The sequence below is a fragment of the Sceloporus undulatus genome, chromosome 1 (genome assembly GCF_019175285.1).
Source record: "Sceloporus undulatus isolate JIND9_A2432 ecotype Alabama chromosome 1, SceUnd_v1.1, whole genome shotgun sequence".
NCBI classification, from domain to species: Eukaryota; Metazoa; Chordata; class Lepidosauria; order Squamata; family Phrynosomatidae; genus Sceloporus; species Sceloporus undulatus.
In genome coordinates this window covers 308,964,488-308,986,844 of record NC_056522.1, presented here as the reverse complement: position 1 = coordinate 308,986,844, position 22,357 = coordinate 308,964,488, and the positions used below count along the sequence as shown (strand labels likewise).

Sequence of the window (22,357 nt, the reverse complement as noted above, 5' to 3'; positions counted from 1 at the left end):
GACCATGGAGTTGCACTGGAAGACCTAGAAATTCCTAGAGGGGTATTCTCTCAGGTAAAAACATAGTGTTTTTGTTACTTGTGGTTTTTCAACATTCATGGGGGTCCTGTGCCCCTAACCCCAATGAATGTGGAGAGACGAGTGTGTTTCAGAACCCACTTGTTACTTAACACTGTCTAGAATATGTTGCAATTTCAAAATATCTTTCTTTCACATTTTAACTGCATACAGCTGCTGCAGATATGGGTTGTATCATTTCTAACAACAGCATCTTTGTGGCTTCTAGTAATAATTTTGCAAGTTTGCTGCAGTTTAGGATTGGGTCCTCATCCATTGTTTAAAAAAAGCATTTTTTAAAAACTCTCTTAATTGCACTTTTAAATTTCTAGTTCTTACGATTAGGCTACCAATTACTTTCTGAAAGTGTTTTGTCTCAATCTGGTCATACTTTAATGGCAGCTTGAAAACACACTGAGGATGCTTTAGCTACGGTATGGAGCAAAAACTTTGTAAAGACGAGCTGGAATATTCTGCTTCAGTGTGAAATTTGGTCACGTTTGCCCTGTTTACAGTCTTGCAAGGGTAGGCTTTATATTAACTATGCTTACTTGCTCCGTATTTTCCCATGCTCAAATGTCAAATGAATTGCATTTTCTATGATTCTATGATTCTCCTGTTTAATAATATTGTCACTGTTTGGATTGTTTGCTGTTAGTGTTGTTAATTTTAATAGTGATAAGAACTTGAAATGCCTTACGAGAAAACAAATTGGAAATGGAGCTGGAGAGTAGTAGCTTTCTCCATGCCTCACAGCGCTTCAGTTCTCTTCCCACAGGACATGGTTGTATAAGTGTGTCTTGTTTCTAGCTGGAAAAATCCATTCAATAAAAGACATGGTTTTACAATCATCTCCTGCAGGAAAAGGTCTGACGCGCTATGACATGCGATAAGGCAGAGAGAGAGCCACTACTCTCCAGCTCCATTTCCAAGTTGTTTCTCATGCGATAATGCTCAAAATCAGTAGTCCCTCAAACTGTGCTCTTTAAGGGATTTTGGACTTCAATTTCCAGAATTCCAGACTATTGGCCAACATGGCTGAGGCTTCTGGGAGCTGAAGTCCAAAATCTCTTAAAGGGCACAGTTTGGGGAGCACTGCTGTAAATGATACACCTGTTTCTCCCAGTGTGGTTGTAGTGCATATGTTATTTATGTAGGTACTTAAGCCGCAGTCCTATACACCAGGGAAAGGGAAATTCTGGTCTGCATGTATAATTTGACCTGCAGGTGGCCCCCTCTAAACCCTTTCCCTCAAAATTCTCCCGCTTCCCTTTCTCCATGTCAGTCAGAAAGAGGGCAGGGAATGAGGGTGGAATCATCTTCAGTGAAAGACTGGAGACAGCAGTTCATGCGCCTAACTGGGAAAGTCACCAGTCTCAGAAAAGGAAAAACAAGGAGGAGTTTTACCAAAGTGTTGTTCCTTTTGGAGTAAAGAGCAGAGCAGGCAAAGCTTCCTAGACCTGAGTTCCTGCAGTTAGTGCTTGGGCTTTTGAATTGTCTGTACCAAATTCCCGCCAGCAGGAGCATGCAAAACTTCCCAGGTCTCAGAAATACCCCTGCAGCCACTGGATTGGATACATGTCCAGCTTTGTTTCTCTTCTTACCTTCACCCAAAAGAAAGTGAGGACAGAGCAAAGACAAGTTGTGACTGACACACGAACTGGAAACTAGGATGTGACCATATCTGGGATATCAAACAGTGTGGCTGTGTCCCTTTATGTCATCTCCCCTTACATGGTGATAGAGGAATGGGGGTCTGGCTCAGGCCTCATACCCCCTTTCTTCCTATAAGCAACTGGACTCCTCGGAGTAAACTCAGTGAACTTGACTTCTAAGTAGACATGTAGTATTGCACTGTTACTGCTCTTATAAAGATAAAACTGTTCATCCAAAGAAATTTAGCAAAATGAATAAAGATTAATTGTGAATTGCTTTCTTCCTACTTTTGTGGTGTTGTGTTTCCTTCAAATTGCTTGATACTGCCTTTTAAATTAACTTTGTTTCCCACTTGATAATGTCTTAAAATTTATTATGCATACAGAGAGCTTGATTTGAATTTAGAAGCCTGGTTAACTACCAGTGAGATCTGTTAGTATGTGATCCTTATTTCGTTCCTTTCTCTGTGCATGAAATAAAATCAAGGTTCCACATACATACTTTCTGTAGGATGCTGCATACAGCCTCCTAGAATCTAGACCTTAAAAAGTAGAATTTGTTCAGTTCACCTGGTGTTTATCCAATAATTAGCCTCTGTATGTTGCTATTAAAACGATATGATCCTTTGTCTGGAGGTTTTTAAATGGGCCGGATGGCCATCTGTCTGGGGTGCTTTGATTGTGATTTCCTGCATGGCAAGGTGTTGGACTGGATGGCCCTTGTGGTCTCTTCCAACTCTATGATTCTATGATTTATGCAATTGCTACTGTTACCCTTGTTCTATAATGCTGTTGTATGTTGGGTGCATTTTAGTAGAATCGTGTTAACCTTTCATGTTTCCTGGACGTCTGGGTAGTGACTAATACGGAGTTTGTTTTTAATATATTGGTATATAATTTTAGCATTTTATAATAAAATATATATTTTTTTATTTCTATCCTGCTTCTTGCCAGGCAATCAAAGCGGCGTACAACAGGTGTTATAATGTTGTGTTTTATCATCCATTCTTGGTTATTGTTGATTTGATGAAGGAGAATGAAGTTAGGGAATTTTAAGAGGGAACTCAAGCTTTGCAACATTGTTTATTAATCATCATTTGCATCATTAAGAAATGTTACAAATTTGTATTCAGCTATAGTCTCTTGGAGCAATTTTGGAGCAAGGTGCTGCAGTTCTAATAGCTGGAGAAGTGAGATATAGTTGGTCACCCTGAGGCTGATATAACCAGCATGCTAAAAGGGCTGCAGAGTTGACTTCAGCAGGCGAAGCTAACCTTGTATACTTGCAGTTCTGACTTGGAGGGAAGGAAGTATAGTACTTTCCAGAATGTTTACTGGAAGGAGATGGAGAAGCATTAGTTGTGCTTTCCATAGTCTTTATAAAAGGGGCTAAAACACAAAGATGGAGCACATGCTTTGTGCATGCTTTTCCAGGTTCAGTCCAGTGCATCTCAAGTAAGAGCGGGAAAGAAGCTCTCAACAGCGGCTAGTAATCGGTGTAGCCAACACTGAGCTTGAAGGACCAATGGCTTGCAACTTTTTATGTCAGTTCTGCTGGGGGAGGGGGACAGTTTTTCTATACATAAGAACAAAAACGGGACCCTTGAAGCATTTATTTCCCTTGGATGGTCAGTGAGAGTAGCACTGCTGCCTGGGCACCATGTGAAGGCCTTCCAGCGTCCCTTGCAGTGGCTCAGGCATGGCTTCAGTGAGACAGAGGGCCTGGATGTCTGTCAGGAGAGGCCCTCTCTGTCCCGGCCAGGCCTTGGGTGCTTCTAGGCAGCTGTTGTTGGAGCCATTGCAGGAGAGCTAATAGGCAATTTGGGCTGTGTCCACATGGTTGAAAGAATCTGGTTTGACACCACTTTAACTGCCATGGCTCACTGCTAGGGAATTCTGGGAACTGTAGTTTGTTGTGGCACCAGAGCACTCTGACAGAGAAGACTAAATATATTACAAAAGCAGAAGCTGTCAAAGTTGGCTAAAATAGTGTATTGTGTATTTAGAGATTAGGGCTGCACTGCAGAAATACTCCAGTTTGATGCCACTTTGGTCGAAAACACATTGCAGAAATAACCTGGTTTGGGGCCGCTTTAACTGCCCTGACTGAGTGCTAGGGAGTCCTGGAGCCTGTAGTTGGTCGGGCACCAGGAAAGGCTCAACATCTCACACAATGACAGTTCCCAGGATTCCCTGTCCTTGAGCCAGGGCCGTTAAAGCAGTCTCAAAGGGGATTATTTCTGCAGTGTGTTTTGGACCTTAGGTCTACGTCTAGGTGCAGAGGTCATATGTCTAGACCCTAGAACAACAAGGTATTGCCCCCCCCCCCCCCCCCCCCCCCAATATTAAGCTACTCCATGCTGAGGAATTCGGGGAAGGGTAGGGATTTGGGGAGTTTTTGCTCTTTTTTGGGGAGACATTTAGCCTTCTCTGCCAGATAGCTCTGGCGCCACAAAGAACCGCCATTCCCAGAATTCCACAGCACGGGAGCCATTCTGGGACTTGGAGTTTGTTGTGGGGTTCAGAGCGGAGCAGCCCCACAATAAACTCCAACTCCCAGAATTCCATAGTCTTGAGCCAGACAAAGAGTTAAAAGGGGGGGGGCAAACCGTGCGGCTGGGTCCTGGGAGGGGGCCAGGGCCCTGCCTTGTGGGGCTGATCCCCCTTTCCCTGGCTGCGAGGAAGGGCGGGGCCGGGGCCTTTGTCTGTCCCGTGGCTTCCAGGGATCCAGGGCCTGCCTTGGCTCAGGTGCGGCGCTGGATGGGCCCGCCTTTGCAGGAGGAGGAGGCGCTTCTCCTCCTCCTCCTCCTCCTCCTTCCGCTGTCTGGCTGGAGATGCAGGCGCCCTCCCGCTAAGCCGGCGCTGGGTAAGGAGGGCTCCGGCCTAGTCAGACCTGGGAAGGACAGCCCCAAGCGCCTGCCTCGGTGGGGGCAGGCAGGCAGGCAGGCAGGCAAGAGCGGCAATGCCCCGGGAGAGGCCTCCTTTTGCTCCTCCGCCTCTGGGTCCCCCGAAGAGCCTGTCGCAGCAGGGGAAGGGAGGCCGGGTCCTGTCGCCTGCGAGGGCTGGGAGGAAGGGGAGCCAAGCGGGGAGAAAGGCCCATGCAGGGCAATGCGAGTAGGCTGAAGGGCCATGGGAGGGCCCTGGCCTCAGTTGGGGATCGGGGGGGGGCGGCAAGGAAAACAAAGACTTGGTCGGGGAATCAGGGAGGGGATGGGTCACAGCAGTCGGAAAAGACAGCCAGAAATACCATACTGCTCTTCCATTTGCTGTTTTACATTTTGGGGTTTACTGATGGGCCTCCGCAGCTCTAGAAAAATATTAGGTTTTTCAGTCTGTTAAAATAAAGATGACAGGCAGCACTCCCAAGCCTTGCCTCAGGCGAGACCTGCAAAGCCATCCTCCTCGTTTCTTTCCTTACATCCTTTGGAAGGGTAGGTTACAGGGCCTTCTCAGGTTGTGGAGGCCTGTCCCGACGGGAGTGCCTTCAGACATAGTACCTGGGAAATGTTTTCTTATATGCTTTTCTACTCTGTGAACACAGACACAAGGTTTTTAAGTCCTACATAAAATGCTTCCTTTCAAGGTCTGATATCTTTTTGTTTTAAAATCAATATGGTGCAAGAACCTAGTTCCCCCTCCCCAACCAATATCTGGCCTCTGTTAGTCAGCAGATGTCAACATCAACGTAAATGTGAGTCGGCAAAGTGTGTCCAAAAGGTGCTACTAAATTATTACCACTTTTGGCTTTACAGTGTAGTCTTATAAGTCAGAGGTGGGCAGCTGTGGCCCTCCAGAAGTTTCTGGATATCAGTTCCCAGTTATTCACCACTGTGTATGTTGGCCATTGCTGATGGAAGTTGTTACCCCCAAACAGCTGCAGGGCCACAGTTCCCTCCTTCATTTTGCTTGTTTACTCAGGAGCAGATTCCACTGTCTTGTGCCTTAATCTGATGCACATTTACCTGGAAGTAAACACCATTGTGCACAATGGGATTTGCTTCTAAATTCCAAAAATGCAGAAATAATCCAGTTTTAGATCGCTCTAATTTCTCTGGCTCAGTGCTAGGAGATCCTGGGAATTGTAGTTTATTGTGGCACCAGATCTCTCTGACGAGAAGGCTAAATGTCTCACAAAATTACAGTTCCCAGAATTCCCTAGAATTGAGCCAGGGCAGTTAAGGCAACCTCAAACTGGATTACTTCTGCAGAGTGTTTTGGACTGAATGTGGATTTAAAATTGTACTGTGAAGTCAAAGGCTTTCATGGCTGGCATCCATGGTTTTTTGTGGGTTTTTTGGGCTGTGTGGCCATGTTCTAGAAGAGTTTCTTCCTGACCTTTTGCCAGCATCTGTGGCTGACATCTTCTGAAGATGCCAGCCACAGATGCTGGTGAATTGTCAGGAAGAAACTCTTCTAGAACATGGCCACACAGCCCAAAAAACCCACAAAACCCCATATAATTGTACTGTAGGTATGATTGTATTTTCTCCCCTGAGACATAGGTTGACATTCTGTTTCATTTTCCCATAGACAAAATGTAAACACTTTTAAGCTCCATTGTCATTCAGTAGGATCCAGTTAAGCCTTTGTTAATTCTACCATTGACATCAAGAAGACATTATTGTGCTGGACCATTTGATTGATGCCGTCTCCTGAGTTATAAGCATATTCGTCTAAAACAGACTGCAGCAATAATCCAATTTGAGACCATTTAAACTGCCCTAGCTCAGTGCTAGGGAATTGTAGTATATTGTGGCACCAGAGCTCTCTGACAGTGAAAGCTAAGTGTCTCACAAAACTACAGTTCCCAGAATTCCCTAACATTGAGCCAGGGCAGTTAAAGCAGTGTCATTATTTTGCAGTGGATTATTTTGCCATGTGTTTTGGACCATTGACGCAACAACTGAACTCAGTAGGGCTTACTCCTAAACGAGTATACATAGGATTGCAATAAAAAACTTCCAAATTAATCTTTTTGATAACAACCCAAACTGTCATAGAATCATAGAATCGTTTCCAGACCACTAGGGCCATCCAGTCCAACCCCCTGCCATGCAGGAAATCCATGTCAACATTATACAGTACTAGAACCTTTTTCATTTGTGTTTTTAAAACAGTTTTTCCCCAAAATAATTTATCTAAGATGGTTTGATGCTTGAAGCTTTGCATTGAGACTTGCTAAGGGAGAGTGCTAGTGTTTCTGTCACTGAAAAACTGTAGGATCTACTGGAGAGAGAAGAGTTATGCACACTGCACCTCTTTGCTCATCACACATACTTGCTGGATGGAACAGAGCTAATTACTGTTTTTTTGGCCTGACCTCACAGAATGATTAAGTATAAAGTGAGGTATATGTTTACTTTATAAGAAAACAAAACAAACCTAAAGGTGATTTTTCATCTTGCAAATTTTGTATAGCTGCTGGATTGACACAGAAAGCTTCATTAAAAATTCATCTAAGGTTTTGCTTTTAAATGAAATCTTGAGCCTAGTTTATCTTGGATTGCAGCATAACAATAGTAACTTTGTGAGTAATGGCAAGTGGCAGTGATCCAAAATAGTATTTCAAACAGTGCATGAAATGACAGCTTTCTGCCACAATAAACTTACTGGTATCTCAAAAGAAATGAGAGCCAGCAAGTTGTAGCAGTTTGAGCATTTCCCTAGGACACTGGGAGACCAGGGTTTGAATCCCTGCTTGGACATGGAAATCCACTGGGTGACCATGGGCAAGTCACACTCTCTCAGCCTTAGAGGAAGCAAGGGAAAAAACCCTGCAAACAAATTCTGCCAAGAAAACCCTGTAATAGGATTGCCTTAAGGTTTCTTTATATCAGAAATGACTTAAAGACATAGAGCAGCAACAACAGCTTACCAGCTTCAAAAGTGCTGCCCATCAGCATTGTAGGGTGATCTTCCTGTTCCCTGCTGGAAGGAAGTGATGCCAGACAGCTGTTGGGGAAGTTACAACATAAGCTGCTTTCAGGAGGAGTGTAGGAAAATGCCTCCACTTGAGTTTATCAGCGAGTGGGAGGGAATGGGCATACATAGTTGAGTGTTTCTGGTCTTGAGGGGGGAAAGGTAGCTGCTGTAAAGACAGGAAGATCTGCTTGAGTCACTTAGCAGGACCCTAGTTGTAGGTGGCCAGAGGCATTCTGTTAGGATAATGTAGTAGTATGCCATATAGTATGTGAGCCAGCATGGTGTAGTGGTTTGAGCATTGGACTATGACTCTGGAGACAAGCATTTGAATCCTGACTCAGCCATGGAAACCTGTTGGGTGACCTTGGGTAGTCACACTCTCTCAGCCTCAGAGTATGGCAGTGGCAAACCCCCTCTGAAGAAACTTTTGGAAATGACTTGAAGGCCCACCACCACCACCACCACAATGCCATATAGTGTCTGGACAGTTGGACATTGAGACTGTGGGTAGAGGAGTTCCCCCTTTGCCTTTTTGTCCTTTCCCTCCACATGTTCGTAGATCGGCAGAAATCTTGACAATGCCCCAGGTTTCCTCCTCAACAAAGTGGTCTAAGGCTTTGGTGAGAAGAGGTGCAGAATCGAGCTGATAAGTGGGGTTGCTCGTTTTTATTGTTGGAATAATGCAAGACCACAGATCAAAACCCCTTCAGATTCCTGTGACTACTCTGATGTTTTGCACCAAGGCACATGCAAATAGCATAAGAGTCTATATGTTAAAGGCCAACAGCATTTCCCTCCCATAATTAGAACTGTCTATCCTGTTTTGTAAGACACTTCAGTGGCTGGTTGTTGATTCTTGGAAGTTCCTGATGTTCTTGTTACTCTTGGATACTTTCTTCTTTTTCATGGTTTTTAGCAACTCACAAGAAATACCAAGCATAAACTGCCTAAAGAAAGGTTTTGTAAATCAAAACTGCTGAACCAAACTGTTCTGCTTTTGTGTGACTGTTTTTTTAAATATAGCAGTAGCATTCTTAAACTTGTAACAACTGTTACTAGGAGACTCGTACTTTAGTACATTTCATGGCCATCGTCAACTGCTAATGCATGTTTTGCTTCTAATTAATATCTTTTTCTATGTGTCACAAAAATGAAAAGAGAGGTAGTGCTTTATGATTCTTGGAGATGGTGATGTAAAATAACTCTCAATATAGCTTATGATGTTCTCTATAAATATTGTGCTGAATATTCAATACCATTGTGTTGCAATTCCTTTTATTCCATTTTAGTAAGTGATACTGGGAGCAGACTTTTGAAACCAGCTGATATAAGGTCAATAATGTTTCAAAACTGGTGCTGTAATATATACATAGAAATGGTCGTTCTTTCCCAAGCTAGCTTTGTAACTACCTGCTAGCTTAGGTAGTTACAAAAATTGGACACTTCTGTCCTATTATTATGTCAACGGTGTTACATGAAAGACAGCTTTCTTCTATAATACTCTCATTAATGTTAGAGCTGGTAGCTCTCTTGGGTGTTCCAGATACCTCTGCTCTATTGACTTGGGATTACAAAAACTGGGCCCAGGCTTTGCAGATCCCTTCGAAGGGCAGCACATTCCCCTATGTGGAGGTCTCTCTGTATGACAACATCTTTTTATATTCTTGTTTTTCTTCTATAGTTGGGTTTTTAAAAATTTGTTTCTCTGTCTTTTTGTCTGTCTTCCATGTGTTATTATTTATATTATTTATCTTGCTTCTGAAATTGTAAGGCTTTTAACTGTATAGATTGTTTTAAAGATGCTGCTGTTTTATTTTTTTAATTTTAAGTGTCTATTGGCCATTCATATAAGTTGGTTCCTAATCTCAGAAACTTTTCTTCCTTCTCCACAGAGGTGTCATTGCGATTATCTTCTTGTCTGAACGTTCTGAATTTTACTTATTGTACTGTGGTCTTGATTCCTTGGCAACATACCATAGTATGCCAGTTTTATTTTAGGATAGTTGGACTAGATAGCCATCATTCAGGTCAGATATATTTCAGCCTTCCCTTTTGTTTTTACAGAAGACTACAAATGATACCTTGCAGTTCTTCTGAATATCTCTGAATTGTTTTGTGCATTAGTTCATTAGCGATTACGACATGTAGGGAACATTAGTAATGTAGGAGCTGCTTCTGTGGAATAATTTGATGGTGCTCAAATTAATGTTTATAGTAACATTGTACGGTCAGACCTCTGTATCCGTGGGGGATCCATTCCAGATGCCCTCTCCCCCACATGGATACCAAAACCCACACATGCTCAAGTCCCATTAAAATTAATGGCGGCATGGCTGTGTGCATTCACTACCGTTAAGCAAAACAGGCTTGCCATTTGCAGATGGTTAAATCTTATAAATTGACCACAGGAGTTAATTTAAATTAATGACAGATTCATCAGTCTTTTTAAGCCTATTCCTCTCTTTAGAGAACAGAGAAACATTTCCTGGACTCATAGAATTGTAGATTTCAAAAGTAATGGTATAAGGTGTTGAAATTATTAAATACTTTGGGCATATCATGAGACACCATGACACACTGGAAAAGATGATGATGTTCTGTAAACTGGAAGGCAGTAGGAAAATGAGACCATATTACAGATGGATTGATTCAGTGAAGGAAGCCATAGCCCTTTGTGGGCAAGACCTTAGCAGTGCAGTTGATGGTTGGAGCTCTTGGAAGTCTTCCATTTATAGGGCTGACAGCAAACAACAAGAACAATTCCTCTGCTGAACTGCCTTTGTATTTATAGTTTTTTGTGGGTTTTCCGGGCTATGTGGCCATGTTCAAGAAGAGATTATTCCTGGTGTTTTGCCAGCATCTGTGGGTGGCATCTTCATAGAATGCCTTTTTATTTATTCTGTGGTTTGGAACCCTAGCCTGCTTTGAGAAGAACCAGTGAATATATGGACAGGAATATATCTATCTATCTAGATATATAGATTAATATGATCACTGAGATCTATGTGCTAATTATGTACTGGTCTCATATCATTGCTTGGTTACGAGTGTCACAACTTTCAGATTTAGTGAGAATATTGATGGGAGAGATATATAGCATCTGTGCAAGCAAGCTCACAAAAGTTACTACTGGTAGTTGATTCCCTCAGCCTTCTTGAAAACCAGTTAATCTGAGAAAGTTCAGGATTGCAAACAAAGCTGTGATAAGATATATGATATGGTATTAAAAATAATAAAATAAGGGAAAAGCAAATGTAACAGAAGAAAGTACTTAGATTTAGATATACTGTAACTTCAAAGAAAAATGTAGACAAATGCAGCCTGTAGCTGAAGAAGAGCCTTTCAATGCTGGCTTTTCTTCACAAATTGTTCACTCAGAGAGCAAAACAAATTATCTTTACCCAAACTGGCACCACTTTATGACAAAATCATGCAAGGCTTGGCAGGCACCACATCCCCATTTCCTCTGTGCTATTCTCATTCCTTTCATATTTGAGACATAGTTTGCCAAAGCTCAGGTCAGATCTTATTTTACTGCCAGAAGCAGATAAAGTGTAATTTTTAAGCATCAGTGGAGTATTATCATTCTCTATTTTTTAACTCTAGAAGTAACCGTGAACAATCTTGCACAGAGATCTTTTAAATCTAAAACAGAGTTTTGAATCCTTAACCACTTAGCAGCACTTTTGTTTGCTGCATGTTTGTTTGTGCAGTTGCTGCATCCTGGGATTGATTTGGGATGGAGCCCATATTGGCACAGCACAACACTGAGGCAGCAGGGGGAGGGGAGCTTGTATATTAACAGGTGAAAGAACAAAACATGAATGGAACAGAAGGAATTGGCAGGTTAGAAAACGCTTAGATCGAAAGTACAATTAAAGAAGTAGTTGAAAATGGTTCACGATGTAGTAGGCAACTGGAATCAAAATTGTCCTGTAGAAATGCTATGAGTTGGGTATGTTTCAGATAATCATTTCTTCATGGCAGTAAAGAACATGTTTGCTATTTATGTTAAGCACTTCTAATGAGAAATAACTGCCCCTCTGTATCTCTAAAATAGGCTGCCAAAGCTTTTTCATAGAATTGATTTCTTTAGAATCAGTTGTTGAATGATGACTCAACACTTGTATAAATTCCACTTATTTCCTCTACTTGAGACCACTAGTACGATTCGGGCCAGTGATTGCAAGCCTTATTTTATCCTTATATTGTGTTTCCTATATGCATTCTGTGGTGAAATTATTAGTGTTTTGCCACAAACTGAGGTTTTTGTGCCTTTGGTAAATGTAGACGTGACCATTGGCCATTGAAAAGAGTATTGAAACAGAAACAGTGTGAAGTGCCCTGCTGATCATGTCATCCTGTTATGTCCCTGTAGAGTCCAATACTTAAATTAGTGCATCTGGTCTTACTAAAATTGATAGCATCAGAAATAGAACATTGATAAGGAAGATATTATAGTAGGGGTATAATATTCAAAGTAAGAAAGAACTTGTACTAATGGTCTAGATTCTAGTTCTTTGTAGCTTTTTTTTAGCAGTTGAATATTGCAACTGCAGTACTCTTAAGAGACATTAATTCTGTTTACTCCCTCATCTTTGTATCTTTTTTACTTCACAAACACTAAAAGAAAACCTGTACCTCAGTCTGGCTTCAGCTCCCTCCACTTTATGTGGTCATATGATGTAGTGATTTGATTTTTTGGCGTGACTGGTTGGCTTTTTGCATGTTTTTTTTGAAAATGCACAGTGGGGTAGTTCTGTTGTTCCTGCCACCTCTTCCAGTTTTCATCCGTTTGTCATACGCCTAATATTTGCCCCATCTCAATTTTCTCAGTTATTCCTGTTCTGCCCCCAAATACTCAGCCTGCAGAGAGAAGAAAACTGTTTCAAACAATGTGTATGCACATTTAAATATGTTTGAGTGCAGAATTTGGACTTGGACTGTGCAGAATCCAAATATGTGGCACGGCTAAAAGTGTCTGCTGCTTTCTCTTTATGGTTGGTTGAGGTTTTTTTTTAAAATGCTGCAGTTTCAGTCAAACCCTATAATTGTCTGGCAGTTCATTTCAGCTTCTCATGTTCCAGAAAACTGTTAGTTCATTTCTTTTTGTCTTCCCTAGGAATTACTGTGAAGAAATACAAGACATTAAAGCATCATGGGGGATGATAGTGAGTGGATGAAATTACCCATTGATCAGAAATGTGAACACAAGGTAAGATTATTGTGTTTTAAGAAGTGGCATTTCTCTAGCTTTTGCTCAGGAAGTAAGATAATAATCTCAAAGTCACTAGTTTTAAGAATTTTGTCAAACACCTCACAATCTCAGATTGATTTTGACAAACTTGAAAGTGCACTTCCCTTATTAGCCATAATGTAGTGGTTACATCATGATCACTAACTTGTTTTCAATGACCTATTAATAATACAATAAGTTCTTTGTATGTGCAATCCTGCATGTGGGTAGATGCTTTTGAGATGAATCAGGATGACTAGGAACGCTCTCTGTCCCTCTATTCCCACTATATTTCCACACATGGCATCAAAGGGGGCGGGCAGAGGAGCTAATGCATTTTTTTCTACAGAGGACTACAACAGGCATGAACTTCTTTCGCTGTAGAGTTGTGTGTTATTTTATTCTTCTCTGGATTGTTCTAGTCTACAAATTCTTTTAATTCTTATCTCCATGCCTAATCATAATAATAATAAATAATAATTTATTTTTATCCCGCCTCTCCAGATGGATCAAGGCAGCTTACAATATGAATGAAATACATAGTAAGAATAAGATAAAATACAGAATAAAACCCATTATCCCTCCATCCAACAGAATAACTTACAAAAACAAATTCAATGCAAAAATATCAAATACTTTAAAAGAATAAAAATGCTTAAAACACATTAAAACAATATAGTACCCCCAGGCTTTTCTTTAAAAACATTCTGTTTTTAAATGCAGGATTGTTTCCAAGTTGAGCCTCTTCACTTTTAACTGCCATGGTTCCCTGCTGTGAAATTCTGGGAATGATCATTTGTGGAGCTTTCGCACAGAAAAGGCCCAGTGCCTCATCATCACAGAGCTACAAATCCCAAAGTTCCATTATAGTACTGAACCTTGGCAGTCAAAACAGTGTCAAACTGCATTATTTCTCCAGCCATAGCCTTATTAGGTCCAAAACAAATGCAGAAATAATCCAGTTTCAGACGGCTTTAACTGCTATTGCTCAATGATGAAATAAAAGCTAAAAACACCCATAGAAATATAAATTCTTGCTTCTTAGTCCTGTTCAAAATGGAGAACGTTTTGGAATTCCTCATGGACAGAAGGTTGGAATGTAGGACATGTTCTGGAAAAGGAGGACCTCTGACATGATTTATTTTTTTCCCCATCTAGTGGCATAGGAAGGATCATATAGTGAAGATGTGTAAGAACTGACAGGATCAAGCACTTATACATATTTGTTCCTTTTTAAAAAATAATTTCCCTTTGTACTGCATTTTTGTGTCAGGGCTGCTCACAAGCCTTAAACACACACACACCTTTCCTGATTAGATACCTGGCCACTAGAAAGAAACCCGAATTTGTTGACCCCAATTTTGCTACACCTATTGTGCATTATTTATTTGTTTGTTTATTGTTTATTTGATGTAATTATTTTAAGAATGTTGTAATTGTAATTTGTTTAATTGTATTTTAAGGATGGGTGGATTCAGGGGTCATGAGATTGTATATTTTAATGTTGAAAGCTGCCCCGGTTGCATTGCGCAGAGGGGCGGGGGATATAAATACAATTATTATTATTACTACACGCTCCACAGGCCAGTAGAACAACATAGAGCTTTTCTGCATTTGTTTCAGGTCCTCCTTCCATATCCCAAATCTTCTGGGCCTCTGTTTACATTTGGTCTTCAGTTACAACTACTTGACCCAGTTGCAGATTTTCAAAATACAAACTAGTCTCTGAGATGTTATTGATCCTATCTTCTCATGACAGTTACATCATTTACCTTTACAGTACATCATCCTACTTTTCTCTTGTTACCTTCCACCTTTTAGGCCACCATAGGAAAACCAAAAAAGAAACACTGGAAGCAATGAGTCTTGAACCCTTCTGTTACTTCAACACAGCTATCCATTGTTCAGAAATGTAGTTGTTTAGGATCTGCCTAGGTGCCATCTTTTAACTTTTTGCACTGTGATTTCAGTGTCAAATCAGATAGGGTCTTCGGTGTTTGTCATGATGTTATGAACCCAAGTTTCTTTAGGGCCTGCTCATCCACATTATTATTTCTGGTCTCTTTGTCATGTGTCTACATTACACCATTAACTCAGATAGTGTGTTAGTCCATCAATTTATATGAACAATATGATAAACTAAATGACTTGTAAATTTCTGGATTGTTTTTTAGAAATTGCTTGTTGTGTTGACTGCTTTCTAGTACTCTGGTGCACAGGTCAGAACTATCTCGGGCATTTGCTAGAAGATCAACAGATTTCTTACATAGTCCTAAGAATTTGAATTGTTCAAGAGCTCTTAGATGGATCTGCAGATTAGCATATTAAAATATTAGTTCTGGCACTGGTATCTTCCCTAGATCTTTTTTAGTAAAGCAGAAAGATTTCATTCTTCTTTTCTACAATTTCCTTTTCCTTCTTTAATCCTTATTTAATTTCATCATTCACTGGTCTTGCCTCCTCTCTATCTGATTTCCTGATTCTTCATGTATTTGAAAACTTTTTTAAATTGTTGGTCTTGGTACTTCTCAACATCTTTTTTCATCCTTTATTGTCTGTTTGTATTTATTTATTTATTTATTTATTTATTTATTTTTGGGTGACTGTAATTGGTTTTCATTGTCTTGAATCACAGAGCTATAGAAGCCCTACAAAGAAGAGATTGAGTTATTTCTGACAAACATTTTTCCTCTCCAAAATATACTTTTAGAAAGGGGAAACTAGAAGAGAACTTTGAAGTTCTAATGGCATCAGTATCCCGCACAGCATAGTACTCATGCATTCTTTCTTTGATGAGTTTCCTACCATCACCAGATTTTAGAACTGTAGGTAGGGTACTGGCTAAATTTCTTCAAATTTGGCTCCCATTCTAATAGCCATCAATTTTTATAGATAGAATTTTGTTCATCTACAGTGCAAATTACCAATTCATTGACTGAATACTTCAGTTTTATAAAATAAAGAAATGATTCATATAAGAGGAAATAAGATATTGGCATTAATCCAACTTCTGCTCGCATATACACTTGATGGAAGGCACAATATTGCTCTTAAATTTTTATTCTGTAAGACCTCTAATTTATTTGTCTTAATATTTCCCCATACCTCTGCTCCATATGTAATCTGTGATATGACCTTTGCCACAAAAACCCTTACAGAAGAACTACATTTCCACCTTTCACTCTTGCAAATTTTAAGACTGTTTGTATAGATCTTTGTCTTCAAATTTATAGCTGTCAAGTGGTTATTCCATGAGTCATTCTGGAAAAAGCAAACCCCTAAATAATTAAATTGCTTAACCCGTTCCAGGTGAAATGCATTCAGTATCAATCTATGTTTGGGTGGTCACTTGCCAAAGACTATAACCTTTGTTTTTGTATAATTCATGCAGAATTCTTGTTTGTTACATACTTCCCCAAAAACTTTCAATAATTTTCTCATGTCTATTAAATTTTGTGCCAACAGGACCATATCATATAGACCATAAGATATATACATATAGTACAGTGCACCTGGGTTATATGCAGATGTGCCTTACGCGGCTTGCAGCATACACTGGAAGCCGCACTGGAAGAAATGGTGCCGTGCATTGGAAAGAGTAATGGCGTGAGCGCTGCCGCACCACTGCGAGCACGAGCCCCATTGGCTTTAATGGGGCTTGAGCTTTCGCAGAATTTTCCTTACGCAGGGGGGTCTGGAACGGATCCCCCGCGTAAGGGAAGGGACTACTGCAAAATATTGATTTTCTGATTTCCCAAGGCCACAGGAAATTTAGAGTCATTGACCATTGCTGTTATATCATTTACATAAATATTAAACAAAAATGGGGCAACCATACAACCTTGTCTCACACCCTTGGTAATTTTAACCTCTTCTGATAAGTGTCCCTTTTTTGCTTACTGGGATACTAGTATCTGAGTATAAATTCTTAATCAAGATCAACAACCGTCTATCCATTCCCAACCTTCACAATTTGTGCCATCCCATCAACATGGGTTGATTCCATCTCTCACTCCAAAATAAGACTTTAATACTTCTTCTAATGTTTTTTCTATTCTTCTTATATTCATGGTCTATTCTTTCCTGCCTTGGCAACTACCTGCAAAAACAACTATGTTTTCTTTAGTCTTGCTCTATCCCTTTGACTTTCTAATGGCTGAAACAAAGCCAGGCAGGGAGAGACAGTTCATACGCTGCTGTGCTGCGAGGCAACTAGGCCCAACTCCAGCATTAAAGAAGAAGACAGCCCAGCCATGTCTGGCTGAAGGGGCTGAAAGGCCAGAGAGCCCAGGCGCGGATGGAGGAGGGAGATCCCTCTGTCCTTACCAGATGTGCTCTGCTGCAAACTCCAACCCCGGCAAGGGGTCTGCACAGTGAGATGGACAACCTAAAAATTATGGATTTTGATATGACCCTTGGATAAATCGAGGGTAAAATTTAGGGACTTACAACAAAGGATCTAAATGATGAAGCAATGGAAAACAATGCCAAAAAGCCTACAAAATTATGGCAGGCATAACTGTTTTGGCTCACACTAAAGGCTGGATGGAAGAGAGAATAGAGGGAGGTTAGTGCTTCCAGGACAAATTGCACTCTTGCCTTTAATCAGGGGATGGCTCCCTTTTTAATAAGAGTTAAAGTATAGAATTTGCATTGACCTGTGGATAAGTCGACCTAGATTTTTGGGGTCAATTTTTTGACTAAAATGTCTAGACTTATACATGAGTATATACAGTAAATACTTTTTGGAGGAAGTTGTATATTTTTCTTTTAGATGATTCAATATAAAACAGTAGTCAGTAGCAGATCTGCCCTGTCGGAAATCAGCCTGTTTTTCACCAATCACATTGTTATGACCTGCCCAGTCTTCAGCTTTAGACAGAAGATAATGTGTATATAATTTAGAGGTGATGTCTAATGAACTAATAGGATGATAACCGGCTGGTAAGGCTTTATTTCCCTTTTTAAAAATAGGAACCACAATACTTTGTCTCCACCCATTGGGGAATTTCCCAACTGACTTGATAAAAGTAAAAAGCTTTGCTAATATGAGGGCCCGCCAGTACAGATTATCCAAGAATATCTCTGGAGAAAGCATGTCCTCTCCAGGTGCCTTCTTCCTATGTAGACTTAGAATTAGTTGGTTCACCTCACTTGCTGTTACTACTGGCCATGCGTGTTTGCATTTGTGGAAGTGGGGATATTGAAGATACGATACACTATATGATACGTTGCAGGATATATAAAACCCCAAGAGATAAGTTTCTGAAGAGAAGCTTAGAACTTGTAGCTAACAAAAACGATCTGGAGAAAATCACTTACTTGTTAGCTAATCCAGTTAAGTCTGTTATATTTAACACTGCCAGATTTGCTATGAAAGCAGCTAAATTTAGATTAGATTTTGAGGATAAAGGCCTGCGTGGGAATCTGCAATAAATAGATTATACTAATTTGAATGGATTACGTAACATTGTGATGTGTTTAGTATAAAACATTTTTGTAATTTTAGTGTAAACATTTTGCTTTAGATGAGAGACAACTGTGACTTGAAAACTTTTTAAAGTTTCAATAATTTGTGTAATTTGCTGGCTGCAACCTGTATATGGTTGTCATGAATAAACTGTACTGTACTGTATTTGTGTGCGCGTAATATCATGTTTATTTTTTTCTTATTTGAATAGTGCTTTCCATTTCTGGAGGAAACCATGACTCTAGTAGCGTTCTTGACATTATTAATTATGCACTTTGGAGTTCCTTTTGAATTTGTTGATCACTGTTTTATACCATTCTTTCTTCATATGTACTCTTGAAATAAGTTTTTCACCTGGCTAATTCAGCTTAGGCTGCATTTACACTGCAGAATAAATGCAGTCTGACACTGCTTTAACTGCCTCGGCTTGATGCTGTGGAATTCTGAGATTTCTAGTTTTGTGAGGTATTTAGCCTTTTCTGTCAGAGAGCTGTGGTACCACAATAAACTGCAAACCTCAGGATTCCAAAGGATGGAGCCATGACAGTTAAATTGTTGCCAAACTGCATTAATTCTATGGCATGATAACATGATAACCAAGGGAAGGTTTCCCATCATTATTACTGATTCTTTTGTAAGGGAACTCTCCATCCTGTTCAGCCATACAGGTTAGGAAAAAAACCTTTCTGGATTTCCATTAAAAATTGTGTGAAACTCGCTGTGTAAGCGTAGCCAATATGTAACTATATTATTTTCAGTTTTGTCTTTCCATATTTCTTACACAAATTAGTCCAAAAACAGCACTGAAATCTCTTTTTACATGTGGAAATTTGACTCATGATATTTTGGGTGCCCTCCCTGGTGAAGGGCAGGGTATAAACCCAATAAATAAATAACATTTGCTCCCAAAAGTTCTTGTTTTTTGCATGAATCCTTGGCAGGTTCCTGATACATTGTGAATCACTTATAAATATTCAGAGTTGTGCATTACAACAATATTCAGATCGTCTGAGCTAGCTTCTGGATTCATTTTCTTTTTCTCTCTCCTGTAAAATATTTGTGAATCCAGTTTCCTTTCCTACCCAGTTTTGGAGGAAAAATTGAACGTTCCCATTTAAATTCATAATCTTGTTTATGGATGAAATCAATTTTCATACTGATTCTCTTCCAAAATATTATAATCTTTTTTTTTTTAAAGTACTAGGCAATTTCCTAAACTTGACTTTTCAGGTATTTTAAATTTCAATTAGCTTATCATTACAGAAGCTAAACATGTCCATTAATAACCTGATCATGAACCTCAAGCCAACTAGCTGACAGTTAGATTGAGCACTTCTTTAAAAAGTGTTGTTTAGTCTACAGATAAATAATCTGTCTTATTAATGCAACTAATAAATTACTTAATAATGCAACCTTCTATGGAGACTAGCAATGAAGAGAACAGTTTGTTTCTGTGATTAGCTTTATGAAAAACTACGTAGTATTGTAATTCCACTTGTTTTTGTTTAGTTGTTTTAATGAAAGCGGGGGACTGAACATTTGAAAAATTAATGTCTTGTTTGCTTAAGCTCAATTTAATCAAACAAATGCATTAATGTATCTTTCTAATACCTTTCTATTCTCTTCCTAGTTGTGGAAGGCCAGGTTAAATGGATATGAAGAAGCTTTGAAGTTGTTTGAGAAGATAGATGATGAAAAGAGCCCTGAATGGTCCAAGTATCTTGGACTTACAAAGAAATTTGTCACAGACTCCAATGCAGTAGCTCAACTGAAAGGACTGGAAGCAGCACTTGCTTATGTTGAAAATGCTCATGTTGCAGGAAAGTAAGTAATTTGTTGTATTTCAGTACAGTACTTTTAAGAAGGGATTTCACCAGTTTTTGCACTGTTTGCCACATAAAATCAAATGATGCTAGAGAGAAGGCATTAACTGGTTGACTTTTGGCCATGTGAGACTGAAGAACTGTTCCTGTAAACAGCTGTTTTTCTCTATTATCTTTATAACTCTGCTCCAAATGTTCATTCCCCCTTTTGGGGGGTTTCCAAAATAAGTTGCCTAAATAACAGAGTATTACTCTAAACCTGAGCTTGGTGATGTTATAGTTGATGCCAATGCATTAATGTTGGTGTTAAATCAAGATTTAATTCATGAATGTTAATAGCTTTAGTGAAAACTATAAACATTGTTGTGTTAGTCATGCATCAGAATTAGCTTAAATAACCATTACCAAATTACTTCCCAAAGTAATGAATTGATCTTTACTTATTATTGTCATTTAATGATGAGAAGGATGAGTTTTTATATTTTTTTAATTAATTAGTAACAACAAATAAATGTTAAAAGATTACTTTGGGGCTCTGAACAAGTCATAAGCAGAGGTTCCCCTGGGTATTTTTTTAAAGCTATTCCAACTGTATATACTCTTGTAATATTCATGTATTTGTCAGCCTTATCTATAAGTTGAAGGCAAAGTTGGGGGCAAGAATTAAGGATTTTGATATGACCCATGGATAAGTCAAGGTAAAAGGTGCGGGCATATAGCAAAGGATGTAAAAGACAAAGCAAAGGAAAGCAATGCCAGTGAACTTACAAATGCTGGAAGGCATAACTGTGCTCACCTTAAAGGCTACATAAAAGAGGAGGAAACTATAGTAAATGGTGACTGAGGCATAGGGAAGAGGCAACCAGGTGCAGGCAGTACTAAGAAAATGACACATGTCAAAAAGAATGTAAAGGTAGAACCTAAAAGAACCACCAACCCCCTCTATTCTCTCTGTGCTCCTTTGAGCACTGTGAGCTCCCAAAGAGGTGCTGCCACCACTGTCATTTCCCAAAAATATTTATTTATTTATTTTCAGCACTAATCCTGCATGCATTTGGGGAAACAGGTATCTGTGGGAGTCTTATGTGCTGATATGTGTTGCACTTGCCTCTAGATGTATTTCAGTATTATAATTAATGTGTTTTTGCTCTAGTCTTAAAATGAATAAAACCAAGGAAATCAGTAAAGCATGGGTATTGCTTTCCCCCAACTCTCATTTGGTTTGATAATGTACTTTTGCTTTAAACAGCTTGAAGTGGCCAGTGTAACAAACTTACCTTTTCCCCTGACCAAATAATTCATTAATTTTTAGAATAAATGTTAAATAAGTTTGTGCGGTTGGATTTTTAGATTTGTATTGCTTTAAAAATGTGCAATGGGGAGAAAGGAGAAAAGAATCCTGGTTAAAGACCTGTGCTTAGAAGAGGGTTTAAAATCAATGTGGCTTTTGCAGCTACATTGGAGCAAATTCTTTGTGGATGGCCTTAGATCTGTTCAACAAATGCTTGTGTTGCAATACATTAATGCAAATCCATACTGCAACTAGTTTAAGGAAGAGGACATCATTCCTGTATGTTCAAAAAATAAAAGTAATCTCCCTAAGGAAGATGAGTGTTAATTTTGATGTGTGCTAAAAGTATTATTGCCCTCTTCTCTTTTTTCTTTTTAAAGAACAACTGGAGAAGTAGTGTCAGGAGTTGTAAATAAAGTGTTCAATCAGCCTAAAGCCAAAGCCAAGGAGCTAGGCATAGACATATGTCTGATGTTCATTGAAATTGAGAAGGGAGAAGTAGTGCAAGAAGAGCTACTCAAAGGCTTGGACAACAAGAATCCCAAGATCATAGTGGCATGTATAGAGACCCTGAGGAGAGCACTAAGGTAAGATCCCCTGAAGTCACTAAAAATCAGACAGTGTCTGGTGTAGGTGACAGTTTTGATTGACAGAATTTGATATTCCTGTGTATTTGAAACTGCAAATACTGTACACAGTAACTCTAAGTGTATTACAATATACAACATTAACCTCAGTATATTTCTCTGTTCAGAGAATATTATAACATATTCCTAGAACAGAGAAATACTCTGCAGTTATTATTGTAATAATGTCTTGCAGTGTTTAGCTATATGACCCAATTTATCACACTGTTTTCATTAAAATGTCCTAATAGTAGAGTTTTTCAATGATTAGCTATCT

The 22,357-nt window shown here is 39.4% G+C and overlaps 1 protein-coding gene across 5 annotated transcripts in view; it reads left to right on the top strand.

Annotated features, from left to right (window-relative positions):
- The window catches only part of CKAP5 (cytoskeleton associated protein 5), a 537,335-nt gene that overhangs the window by 3,994 nt on the left and 510,984 nt on the right, over positions 1-22,357 (top strand). For 3 of the 5 annotated variants that reach the window (XM_042446954.1, XM_042446955.1, XM_042446956.1), the window contains exons 2-4: positions 12,757-12,849; positions 19,971-20,164; positions 21,835-22,041. In XM_042446954.1, coding sequence (XP_042302888.1) covers positions 12,793-12,849; positions 19,971-20,164; positions 21,835-22,041 — 458 coding nt within the window. In that variant the 5' untranslated portion in view covers positions 12,757-12,792. Of the gene's footprint in view, positions 1-4,476; positions 4,579-12,756; positions 12,850-19,970; positions 20,165-21,834; positions 22,042-22,357 lie in introns of those variants that run through there. The other 2 variants (XM_042446957.1, XM_042446953.1) reach the window with 1 other exon arrangement.